This window comes from Palaemon carinicauda, chromosome 15, assembly GCF_036898095.1.
Source record: "Palaemon carinicauda isolate YSFRI2023 chromosome 15, ASM3689809v2, whole genome shotgun sequence".
NCBI lineage: Eukaryota > Metazoa > Arthropoda > Malacostraca > Decapoda > Palaemonidae > Palaemon > Palaemon carinicauda.
The window spans coordinates 6813557-6825615 of record NC_090739.1 but is presented as its reverse complement, the minus strand read 5'-3'; the positions used below and the strand labels follow the sequence as shown (position 1 = coordinate 6825615).

Here is a 12059-nt window from a genome sequence, read left to right as displayed (position 1 = left end):
TTAATGCTTCACACATTGTTCAGGCATAGTTTACTTTCAATTGAATACATTAATGGAAAATATCTTTACAACTTAAATCTTGCTTTCAAATGACAATATTGTTCTTAACTCAAGTGATTATTAGAACTTCCAGTAAAGAGCATTTACATGATGGCATTAGCCTGACTACCATGATTGGTTATCACAGATTAGCCAATGGTTGCTAAGATTGGCATTATATTATGAACTCGGAAATTCTCTCAATATGAAATTAAGGTAATTCAAAATTTAAGTATAATAAAGACTTAGCACAAGTATTCAAGCTGTGTAAGCTATTGCAAATGGTCTTGTGTACTTTTAAGATAGATAGCTAAATCAGATGAGAATTCTTTCAATACTACATTAAGTACATTAGGTGTTCAGCAAATTTTTTAGAATAGGTTTTGTGCTAGATGGGTTCCCCAACTGCTGACCACAAGTATTCCTAACACAATTTTGAATGGTTAGGCAAAGCTCTGATGTTCAGTAGGAGAGGTATTTTTTTTGAGGTAGGATTTTTCAAGGTTATCGTGAGTGCCTTAATGTAACCCTTTTGTAAGTAAAGGAGCACCTGTACCTATTTACATACATCTTTGTATGTGTATGTAATTCATATATGTGTGTATATATATATATATATATATATATATATATATATATATATATATATATGTATATATATATATAATATGTGTGTGTATGTATATACAGTATGTGTATATATATATATATATATATATATATATATATATATATATATATATATATATATATACACACATAGTATATTGTAATGTAAAACCCTAAATATCAGTCCTTAATACTAATTCCTGTTTATGAAGATTATTGATGAGCATTTTCCATCCGAGCTTGGTTGTACTGATCCCCATCCTTTTACCACTCTTGTTTAGTGTACGCGCGTATGTGTGATTAAGGTTGTATCGCCTAGTCCTGTCATATGTTTGAGGGATTTATGTCTTGCTAATAAAGCTCTTCTTGCATGACAGAAGTAGGCAGAGCAGCTCCCTAAAAAGTCCTTTTATCATCACTGTACTTGAAGGTGTTGGGTCCTTATGTTTTTTTTTTTCCTTTCCTTTGCTAGCTGAAGTTTTGCCCTTAACCCTTTTAGAAGAGATTCAAGATTAAGAATGTTTCTTCTTAGATGTATTTATTCTTTTGCTCTTCTCCTAGTTTTTATATTCATTATTTATTTCTGTGTTGGTGGTCATGGTGAGATTTTGGAGTCAGTCACTGTCATGAAGTATCGAATGTTCTGCGTCAAATAGTATCTGTGGTTTAGTGCAATTCCACAATTCTAAATAGTGCAGCATCACATATATTGTTAGTGTTGTCCATAGATGTTAGTCAGTTGGGTAGGCTATGAAGTAAAGCAAGAAAAGTTACAGTATTGTCATTGGTCACTGTAGCATCTAAGCATTATTTTTTTTATATATACTGTAATGTGCTGCATAGTATCTTATATATAGAAATATTCCCAAAGACCTTTCTTTTTTATCAGGTATATTGCTTAAGTGTTGATTGGTTGTATTTTAAATGAGATTTATATTTTTTCATATAGCAAATGTCCTACATTGAAGTACAGTACTATGTTAATTTAATTTATATTATTGTTTTACTGCTATTTTTATCCTATATTTTGTCTGCACTTGTGTTTTTATCTTGCACTGATTTGCTATTTGCTTTATTTTTTTTCATATATAATACTATATATTTTCAAGTGTGTTATATTGTCTCAAGTATTGATGTAGATATTGAGTGCAGTATTCACCTTATTGTTTTGGATATATATATGTATATATGGTAAAGAAAAGGAAATCTCCTCATAAGAGTTTTAAAATTATTTTGATTATCTGTAGTTAAAATATTTACTATGTGCAAATATACTAATTACTGTTAAAGTGTAAACTTGTTTGAATGTTGTTATATTTATAATTTTCTCTTTTCACATGCAGTAGTCCTATTCGATCTCCAGTGGTTGACAATGAAATTATAATGATGAATACGTTGTACAAAGAACGCTTCCCTAAGGTAAGTTTCAACTTTTGTTTAATGCATGTGTCATTCTTTCTGATAATTGAAATAAGAAAATGGATTGATATGTTGTGATAAATCATACTGTATATATTTCATAGTCAATAGAAATTGCTTTTATTTATATGCTGTGTACCCGAAAAATCCCAGTTTACCTTTCCCAGTTTTCCCCTTTACCTCGAGTGCCATTGACGTATTTTACATCCTGTAATTTCAATTTTTTTTTTTCATTTAATGTTTACGCTTATGAGCATTATACAAAATATGTAAAATTATATATTAATGGAAAAAAAATTTATTCAGCTTTACGACAAAAGAAATGTGCAAGTTTTTAATTATGGTAGTTTTTTGATAAGATGAATGTAATAAGATATCCCAATAAATTCCCTGGTGCTTGCCAATTTTTTTTTTTTTTCTTTAAAGATTAATAAAATTTCACTACAAAATGAAGATATGATTCAGGATAGTTAGCTTTAGATAATTGTAATTTCCTTATGAAGACTGTTAAAACAGTTTCAACTTTTGCTAATTGGTGTTTTGTCAGTTTTACTTTTGATTAACTGGAATTTGCTAAATACATTTAGCCATAGGCTATTGCAGAAATATGGAAGTCATTTACTAGATTTTGGTTTGCTCAGAAGTATGCATAAAATTTTTCCCTTTTAAGAATCAATTTAGCTTGACCAGTTCCTATTTCAGAGAAATGGTTAAAGATGGAACATTGCCTCCTTTAAGCATTCGCAAAATATTTTTATTACATACCACCCTGCAAATGGAGGCTTGCTAATATCATACTTTTATTGTAGGCAACACAGCAAATGGAGGAAAGGTTATTGACTTTCATAGAGGATACCAAGTCTTTGGAAGTGCAGGGAAGTCCTGACATAGCGCAAGACTCTGTAGCAATTGCACGGTTTGTACATCACCAAGTTTTGGAAATGGCCAAGGATTGTCTCCAAAAGTCACAAGAAAAATTGATTACAAGCAGGTACTTCTATGAACTGTCAGAGAACCTTGAAAAACTTTTGTGTGAGGTAAGTGCATTATGCCTTTCTGTGTACCTTATTTTGATGTGATAATGCTTTTTCCAGTATTTGTGATGTGATGATGCAGTATCAGATATTTAAGATGTTATTTTAATTTACTTTAATTTAATGGCAATAAAACCTGCATGATTAATTTTTCAGACCAGAGAAAAGTCACCAGATGCTGCAGCCCATTTGACATCTCTGATTAAAAAACTGTTACTGATAGTGTCTAGACCAGCAAGACTTCTTGAATGCTTGGAGTTTGATCCAGAAGAATTTTATCATTTGCTTGAACAAGCAGAGGGTCAAGCTAGGACCAACCAGGGAATCAAGACTGACATCCCTCAGTATATCATAACAAAACTTGGTCTCAACAGAGACCCTCTGGCAGGTAAGGAAACCTCTAGGGGAATTTAAAAAAGAATTACTTCTATTATAACTGGTTAATTCCAATGTAAGGATCTGTTGGTGGGGTTGAAATTAACTGAATGGATAGGGGAAAATAAGCTTTGTACAGTATGCAGCAAAACTGGTGATACTTTTTTATTTTTGCTTTGGACAAGCGTTGTTCTCAAGTTGCCACTTAGTATTAAATTTTATACTTCACTTTCTAAACATTAGTATGTATGAGACAATGTTGGTCACTTGTTATGGATAATTTAATCATTAAATAATGTTAGATCGTTAAAAAAATTTCATGCAAAAATCATATTTCAGAAAAAAAATTAAATATATTACTGTAGCACTAATCCCTTTGTTAACGAGAGACTACGAGAGTCAGTGAAACTAGTCTTTGAGCTGTTTGTCTGGATAGAAGGATTCAAACTGGGAAAGAGGGCATCTAGATGGAACAGTTTAAGCAGAGCACTTTAGTCTAATGATATCAATTTATGCATTTGGAATATGATTTCATAGTTATTACTTATTTTTTGCTTATGTCGTTTTGTGTATAAAATAAACGTTAGTTTGGATTTCAAAACTGCAATAAATTATTACAAGTCATAGTTTAGAGTATAGTCAATGCTTCTTACATACATAATTCTAGTCTCCCAATGGGTTTCTTCAGTTTGAGGAAAAATAAATAAGTAAATAAGCAATGTGGTGGGTTATCTTTACTATTAGAAATACAAGTAATTCTACCTTTCTATCATTTTATTTTTACTTTTCAAACTAGACTATAATCAGCTCAGACATATTCAGCAACACATGATGTGTGTAGATTCTACAGAAAGACATTAACAATGTATTATAATAATAATAATAATAATAATGGTGACGATAGGATGGCTCTGGAGTCTAGGCCTATGCTAATGGCTTTATAACTTTGTCTTCTTCTGCGGTTGTGAAGTAGCAGGGTCTCTAAGCTACTAGGATGGGTTTTCAATTTTTTCCTTCATTGTTTCGTTTAGCCTTCTATAAACAGTTTTTTCTTTGATGTTATGACCATTGGTTATATCTATATTTTATAGAGACTGGTAAAATAAGCTTAACTAGAGTTAAAGTTATTCAGTAGCTGTTGGGTAGCTCTAGCCATATTTGACTGGTGACTTGCTTATGAGAGCGCTACCATGAAACTGGCTAATTGATTTTTGGTTACACTCCACCCACAACTACATTTCCAATACGTTCTTTTCGTTAATTAAACACACAACTATGGTGCTTAAAAAGTCAAACTCATTAAGTATTTATTTTTTTCATTTTTTTATCATTTAAAATTATCAGATTAATTTTACCATAATGATCTAGCTGATATTTTGATAAAAAAATATAGCAAATTCTTTAAAATCATGGCCAATGAACTGTATCTTTTATTGAGCGAAGCTTCAAAATCTTTCGTCCTGGGAACCTAGTCTCAATAATGTGAAGAATGTAAGAGGTGGCGCCAGTTAGTGACTTTCGAATGAAAATCACTGAATTCAGGTATCACCAGTTTTGCTGTATACTGTACAAGAGTACATTAATTTCGGAAAAGGTAAATGCAGTATGTAAATTTTTGTCTTTTGTTAGATTTCGTTCATTACTTGTACAATATTATTCAAATGAATTCATTTAGCTTTATGAAAGTTTATTTGTTGGGCTTACACATTCTTATTTCCCAAAAATCTCAATTAAAAAACATTCCAGAACTGAGTGATGATCTGACAGTCGGCTGTCCAATAGAAGAGAGCTTATCCAGTGCAGCTAGTGGAGGAGTGAGCATCAGTAAGACTTCGTCTGAATTTTCGCCTGAACAGTCTTCCACACCTAAATCCACTCCTAAGGAGGAGGAGTATGAAAATATTAAGCTTATATCTAATGGAGCTTATGGAGCAGTGTACCTTGTCAGGCACAAAATTACCAAGGAACGTTTTGCTATGAAGAAGATCAGCAAACACAATCTAATGCTGAGAAATCAGGTTTGTGAAAGTAATTTTATGTGAAGTAGTTTACATCTGAAGTAAAATTCCCTTAATTAATCTAGGTCTTAAAAAGGAAAATGGGTAGGAAAGATGTTATCCTACCATGCTACTGTAGTTTTGCTACAAAATTTCATGTTCATGAAATAATGATACCAGTTGTAAAAGATGTTTAGAGGAAGGGTGAAGAATACTTGCATTATATTTACTGTATACAGTATGTTTTCTACATTTAAAAGTAATGATTATATTCTTTTCATTCTTTAAGGTTGAACAAGTCTTCAATGAGAGAGATATCATGAGTTTTACTGATAATCCTTTTGTGGTATCGATGATTTGTAGTTTTGAAACCAAACGTCATTTGTGTCTTGTCATGGAGTATGTAGAAGGAGGAGATTGTGCCACTCTTCTTAAGAATATGGGTCCTTTACCACCTGATATGGCAAGGTTCTACTTTGCAGAGACAGTTCTTGCAGTAGAGTACTTGCACAGGTAAATTTAAGATTTTACTCTGTTTATAATATATAGAAAATGGTATATTTGTCATCGTAACCATGTGTGTTCTCTTAGTGATGAGAAAGTTCTAACTGAATTTACTTTTTTTCAGTTATGGAATTGTACACAGGGATTTAAAGCCAGACAATCTATTGATTACTGCTCTTGGTCACATTAAGCTCACTGACTTTGGTCTGAGTAAGATGGGGTTGATGTCCCTGGCAACTAATCTATATGAAGGGTATATTGATAAAGAAACAAGGCAGTTTTCCGATAAACAGGTATTTGGCACCCCAGAATACATTGCTCCTGAGGTTATACTGAGGTGAGTCATGGGGAAATTTGTTGTTATTAGAGATAAGCAGATCTTGTTTGTTTTCAGATATCATTTCTTTTTCAAGGTTAAGGTTGATACTTTGCAACATTATGCCATAGATGGTTGTACTCATAGTTAGGATTTTATTACTGCGATGGTATTTCTATGTGGTTTCATTTTTGAAAATTCATATTTTTATATACACAATGTCTACTAAAATTGACTTAACTTCAGACATTATATAAAATTTATCTTATTTTCTCAGGCAAGGCTATGGAAAACCAGTTGATTGGTGGGCAATGGGAGTAATATTATATGAATTTCTAATTGGGTTAGTCCCATTTTTTGGGGATACGCCAGAGGAACTATTTGCTCATACTGTAAATGATGATATTGAATGGCCAAGTGAAGAAGAAGGGAGTGTCCCAGAAGAAGCTAAAGACCTGATTACTGCTCTGCTTCATCATTCGCCCCTAGATCGTTTAGGGACAGTTGGTGGGGCACTTGAGGTTAAAGAACATATGTTCTTCATGAGTATTGATTGGGATTCTCTCTTGAGAATGAAGGCAGAATTTGTACCTCAATTGGACCATGATGAAGATACTAGTTACTTTGACAGTGAGTTGAAAATAATACAAAAGAATTTTATATATGGAAAATAAAATAAAAAAATATTTTTACATGATCAAATATTTTGCATTCTAGAGACTATATATTTGAGTACTGTGCTATCTTTTTATCAAGTAATTTGATTGTCGAAATTTATACTTTCAGCCCGTCTTGATCGTTACAATCATGAATTAGAAGAAGACAGTGAAGAAGGTGGTGAGCCCGAAGGGGGAGCTTTTCCCTCATTTTCCTCATGTTCTCCAAGGTATCACAGAATTGCCAGTACACATTCGGCAGAAACACCAACTGATACCAGCTTCCAGGTTTGTACAGTATTCACGTGTGCAAAATGTAATTTTTGTTGGAAAATAGGAGTAACTGTTGCATTCAACTTAAGCAAAAAAGTTTGCTTGTTTAGTTTGCGGGATTTTCATGGTTTTACTCTAGAGGATTATTTGTATTTTCATATAACTATAGTAAATTTAATGCTACTATATCAATCACAGGTTAATTTTCTTATTTTCGGTGTATGTTGGTTATGCCTTTTTGTCCCCTTGTATGTTACTCTTATTTTGAAATTAACACAACCTTTTCAGAAATGAAGATTGACTCTTGTACAGGTATTTTAAGTGAAGATTTTTAAAAAGAAGGATAATTGGTATCAAATGCTGTGGTTTTTTAAACATGTAGTAAAATTCATGTACTGTACCTTACAATCTTAATATATTATTTCGAAGTTGTTGTTGTTGTTGTTTTTTCTTTTTTTTTTTTTTTTTTTTTTTTACTAAATGAAGATGTTAATGTGTTTATAGATAGAAATTTTGTTAGAATGATTCTTAAAATTTATTAACCTTCGGGTGATCCAGTGACAGGTGAAAATATTTTTTTGCCGTAAGTGATCCGATGATGCAAATTGCCGAGTCTTGCGTAACTTATTTTCGGGGGAAATTTGACGTAATTACGCATAACTCAAGGAAAACGAAACTCACCCCTTGAGACGGCAGATGGTTGAGGGATGTGGAGGATAAAAGTAAACAAGTAGTAGCAGCACATGCACAGTAGGCCTATGCTGATCCCCAATGTGACCTATTTTTTCAATGTACAGGGGGTCCTCGGGTTACGACATTGATCCGTTCTTAAGACGCTGTGTAACCCGAATTTCAGTGTAAGTCAGAACACCAAAAATAGATTACTCTATATGTACTGTACTGTAAAGTATTGCACTATAATAAGATGTATCAAATTACATAAAAACAGTACTAGAAAAAGAGAACAATTCCTTACCACATGAATTAAAGTAAATATTAATAATAAAAAGGAAAATTCCTTACCTTAATCCTATGGTTGGCTTGCACACTGTAAGGGATGTTGCAAGGGATGGAGAGACAGGTTAATGTGGAGAGAAAGCTGCAGAAAATGCTGGAGAAACTGGGGCTTTCTCATCCCCACTAGCACCTTCACCTTGCACTTTAAGGTTATGGTAATTGGCCCGAGCCTTAAATCGCATAAACCAACCCCTACTACCCAAACACTCTTCACTTTCACTTTCTTACCCCCTTTCTTTTTTCAATGCTTCAAACAACCTTTTAGCCTTTTCCTGAATCACCATTAGGCTCACCGGAATACACCGTTGATTTTGATCTTCCAACCAAAGCACTAATAATCTTTAAATTTCAATAATTAAACCACTACGCTGCTTAGTTATCACTGTTGATTTCATAGGAGCAGATCCTTTCACATGTTCAACGATGCCCTCTTTGTCCTTAAGAATAGTAGCCACTGTCGAACGACTATGGCCAAGCGCTCGGTCAATGTTCGTTGGTGTTTCAACGTTTTTAGACCGCTTAACAATGTCTTATTTCACTTCCATGGTGATGGCCTTTCTTTTCTTAGAGGCACTACCATCAGAAGAATTTGCCATATGCTTAGGAGCCATAACGAAGGGCTAAAAGTTAAAAAAAAAAACGAGAGGGAGAACAGGCAAACACAACCAAAATGGCGTAGAACTGGAACTAAGAGACGCCGTCTTCCTCGCCTGCAACCACCACGAAGCGTGTTCATCCGCTGCGCACTAGAAACTAGTTCGCAATTGTTTACGTCGCTTACGACGCTAACGCTGTAAGACGGGACGACGATTAATATTATTTTTTATATTTTCAAGGGGCCGCGTTCGTAACCACGAAACAGCTTAAGTCGGGACCGTCGGGACCCGAGGACCCCCTGTATTTTTTGCATATTGTTTATAAATGATAAGACGTTGCACAGTATATATAAAGATGAGAAAAGAAATTAATTTCGTGAGGTTTATGAGAAAATTACCCCGTAGGTACTGTATTTGTGTCCCACTTGACCTACTTTTGTATTTGACTTTGTGTATATATGCTTGTATTTTTTTGCTTATAAATATTTTTATTTTGCATTACGCTCTCGCAGAAGAATTTTTCTAGGCAGGTGTGCCCCTTGTAAATACCTGTAACTGCAATATACATGTTTTATACATGATTAGAAAGCCCATTCTTTGTAGTTTTACATGGTATATAAAATAAAGTATTAATGCTTCTATACAAAAAAAAAAATTATTGTATTAACACCTACAACAAAGCTTACTCCATTTTCTAATGGTAATTGCTGAATATTTTTCCAACAATACATGTATTTTTTATTTATTAATTTTATTGGAAATTTAATCAGCTTTACAACGAGATCTTTAATTTTACTCAGCTTTACAACGATGTCTTTAATTTTACTCAGCTTTACAACGATGTCTAATTTTACTCCATTTTTTTTTTTTTATTTATTAATTTACACCTTAATTTTTAATATATTTATTGGAAAGAGGTTGCATCCATGTGAAAGATCTACCCTTCCTACACTATTTGCGTACTACAAAAAATCCTCTAACATGATTATTGTATATTTTAATTAATAAAAAAAAAACATTTCACGTTCAACACTTCAATTTTTATTTTTTAGTATTCCAGTAGTTTTTTTGAACATTAGTACAAAGTTCAATCTTTTGCCAGTATAATGCAACAAACTAGAAGCCTTAATCTGTTATAGGTTGGCCATACTGATTTTTTAAATAAAACCATATGCGCTGTACATTTCCCCGACTTTTGTGGGGCATAAGCGTCAAAGTATTAATTTAACCCAAAGATAGCGTAATAAGTACAGTAATATACAATAATTACAGTACCTTTAATGCACTCTGTATAACTTTAAATTTGGTGATTTTATCGTTTTCAGTCCAATTTTTTAGCCCTTAAGGTTTATTTTGTTTATTTTTACCTTTATTTGACAAGTTTACGAAATGTCTAGAATATTTTCAAGCATACTAAGCTAGGGATACTAGTTTTGCTAACCACCATTTGACATTTTTTTAATTGTATTATTGGCTCCCAATTCATAAATATATATGTAAATGCAGTTTAAATCTCTTTTAGTAATCAGCTAATTCTAGATGATGAAAATAATTTTTATGCTTTGTAAGGGAAGAGATAAGTAAAATTTTATAAATGTGTTAAATAATGGCCGTTTTTACCCCTTAAATGGAATTGAACATTTTTTTCCCGCAAAATCATTGTAGTACACACTGAATGCATTAAGTTTAGCTGATCCTGAAAAAGTAGAAATGTGAAGGGTAAATCTTCATCCATAAGTAGATATTGATTTAATATTTTCTTTTTAAAATGAGTTTATTTTTATTTCAATAGACTGAACAATCTAGTGAAACGCCACCTACTGAGGGTGATGGAAGAGGTAGTGTATCCAGAGGGGATTCTGGTCACAGTGACCAATCAGAATCCTCACGTTCAACTCTCGAGTCATCCACAAATACTCCTGATACAGAGAACAGGGATCTTCCAGCAACCCCTGATGTGTAAGTACAAATTATACAGTATGTTGTATAATAAAACCTCCGTATCCATGGGCATTACAGCATGAGGCCCTCCCCCCAAAATTCTTTGGATAATAGGCAATAAAAGCTAAAGGGTTTTTTTTTTTACTTAAAAATATTCACTAAAGAATGGTAATGGTATGTTAAATATAAAATACAGAACAGTGGTTAATGTACTGTACTACGATAATGATACAGTTTAGTATGGTTGGGCATCATTAAAATCTTTTAAAGCCTTTTAATGTGATGTACTAAACTAAACTGCAGAGTATAAAAATTACAAGTACTGTGTCCCTTACATTGCCAAAGTAATAACATGAAATAGTACTATTATATATGGTGATAATTATTATAGTAAACAGTAATGAAAAAACAAGCATACACAAAAAAATATATTTGTAATATTTGATGATGTAAAATGCATCATGAATGCGATACGAGGAGATTTTGATACTCTTTCTTCAAGATAATTGAAAGTTGTAGGAATTTTCCATCTTAAGCTTAAGGTTATCGGCAGCCTCAAAAATATCCATATTTGGTCGCACACAGCCATTTGCTGATTTCATAATTTTTATTTTGCTGTAAAAGGTCAGTTCCATTTCCAGAAGAAAGATTGTTATTTAGAAGCTTCTTTATAGAGTATGAAGGCGATTTTATCTGCGAATATACACCCAGAATTTCCTTATCTCTGCTATAGCAACCACTGAAATCATTACTGTGTAAGAAAATTCTACAATATTTGTTTATATGCACATTTTTTTTTTCCTTATGCTACGTTGGACAACAATAACAGTGTATGAAAGCATGTGGTCCAGTTAGTAAACTACCATTGTGTTAAGTGTGTGAAATGTTTTTGTGCCATTATCATTACATTTTTTTCCTGTCGCCACTGTTATTCACACTTTTCTGTTACTTCATTGTTTATTTAATTTTTACTACTTCAATCGTGCTGAAGAAGAGGGGTTCTATAAGTGAGGACTTATTTCAAAGTCAATGAAAATAGTGATGGATGTTTAAATGTTTTTCTCAAAACATTTTTTATTTCAAATTCCATCTACTTTAGTTTTAAAGATATTCTAAAAATTCAAAAGGCTTTATAATGCTTGAACGTGTAGTATTTGAAGCATTAGCTTTTTGATTACAAAAATCCTTAGAAAATAAAAAATAAATTTCAGTGCTTTGTAAAGTTGTTGTTTGTATTCTACATATCTTAGGGGTATTATTATTTTTGGGAAAAAAAAAAATTG

The 12059-nt window shown here is 32.4% G+C and overlaps 1 protein-coding gene across 11 annotated transcripts in view; it reads left to right on the top strand.

The window, feature by feature from the left end:
* The window catches only part of LOC137654461 (microtubule-associated serine/threonine-protein kinase 3-like), an 82048-nt gene that overhangs the window by 47209 nt on the left and 22780 nt on the right, over window positions 1-12059 (top strand). For all 11 annotated transcript variants that reach the window (XM_068388114.1, XM_068388113.1, XM_068388107.1 and 8 more), the window contains exons 5-13: window positions 1992-2067; window positions 2877-3104; window positions 3258-3489; window positions 5223-5494; window positions 5763-5986; window positions 6102-6314; window positions 6571-6923; window positions 7080-7237; window positions 10628-10794. In XM_068388114.1, coding sequence (XP_068244215.1) covers window positions 1992-2067; window positions 2877-3104; window positions 3258-3489; window positions 5223-5494; window positions 5763-5986; window positions 6102-6314; window positions 6571-6923; window positions 7080-7237; window positions 10628-10794 — 1923 coding nt within the window. The remainder of the gene's footprint in view (window positions 1-1991; window positions 2068-2876; window positions 3105-3257; window positions 3490-5222; window positions 5495-5762; window positions 5987-6101; window positions 6315-6570; window positions 6924-7079; window positions 7238-10627; window positions 10795-12059) is intronic.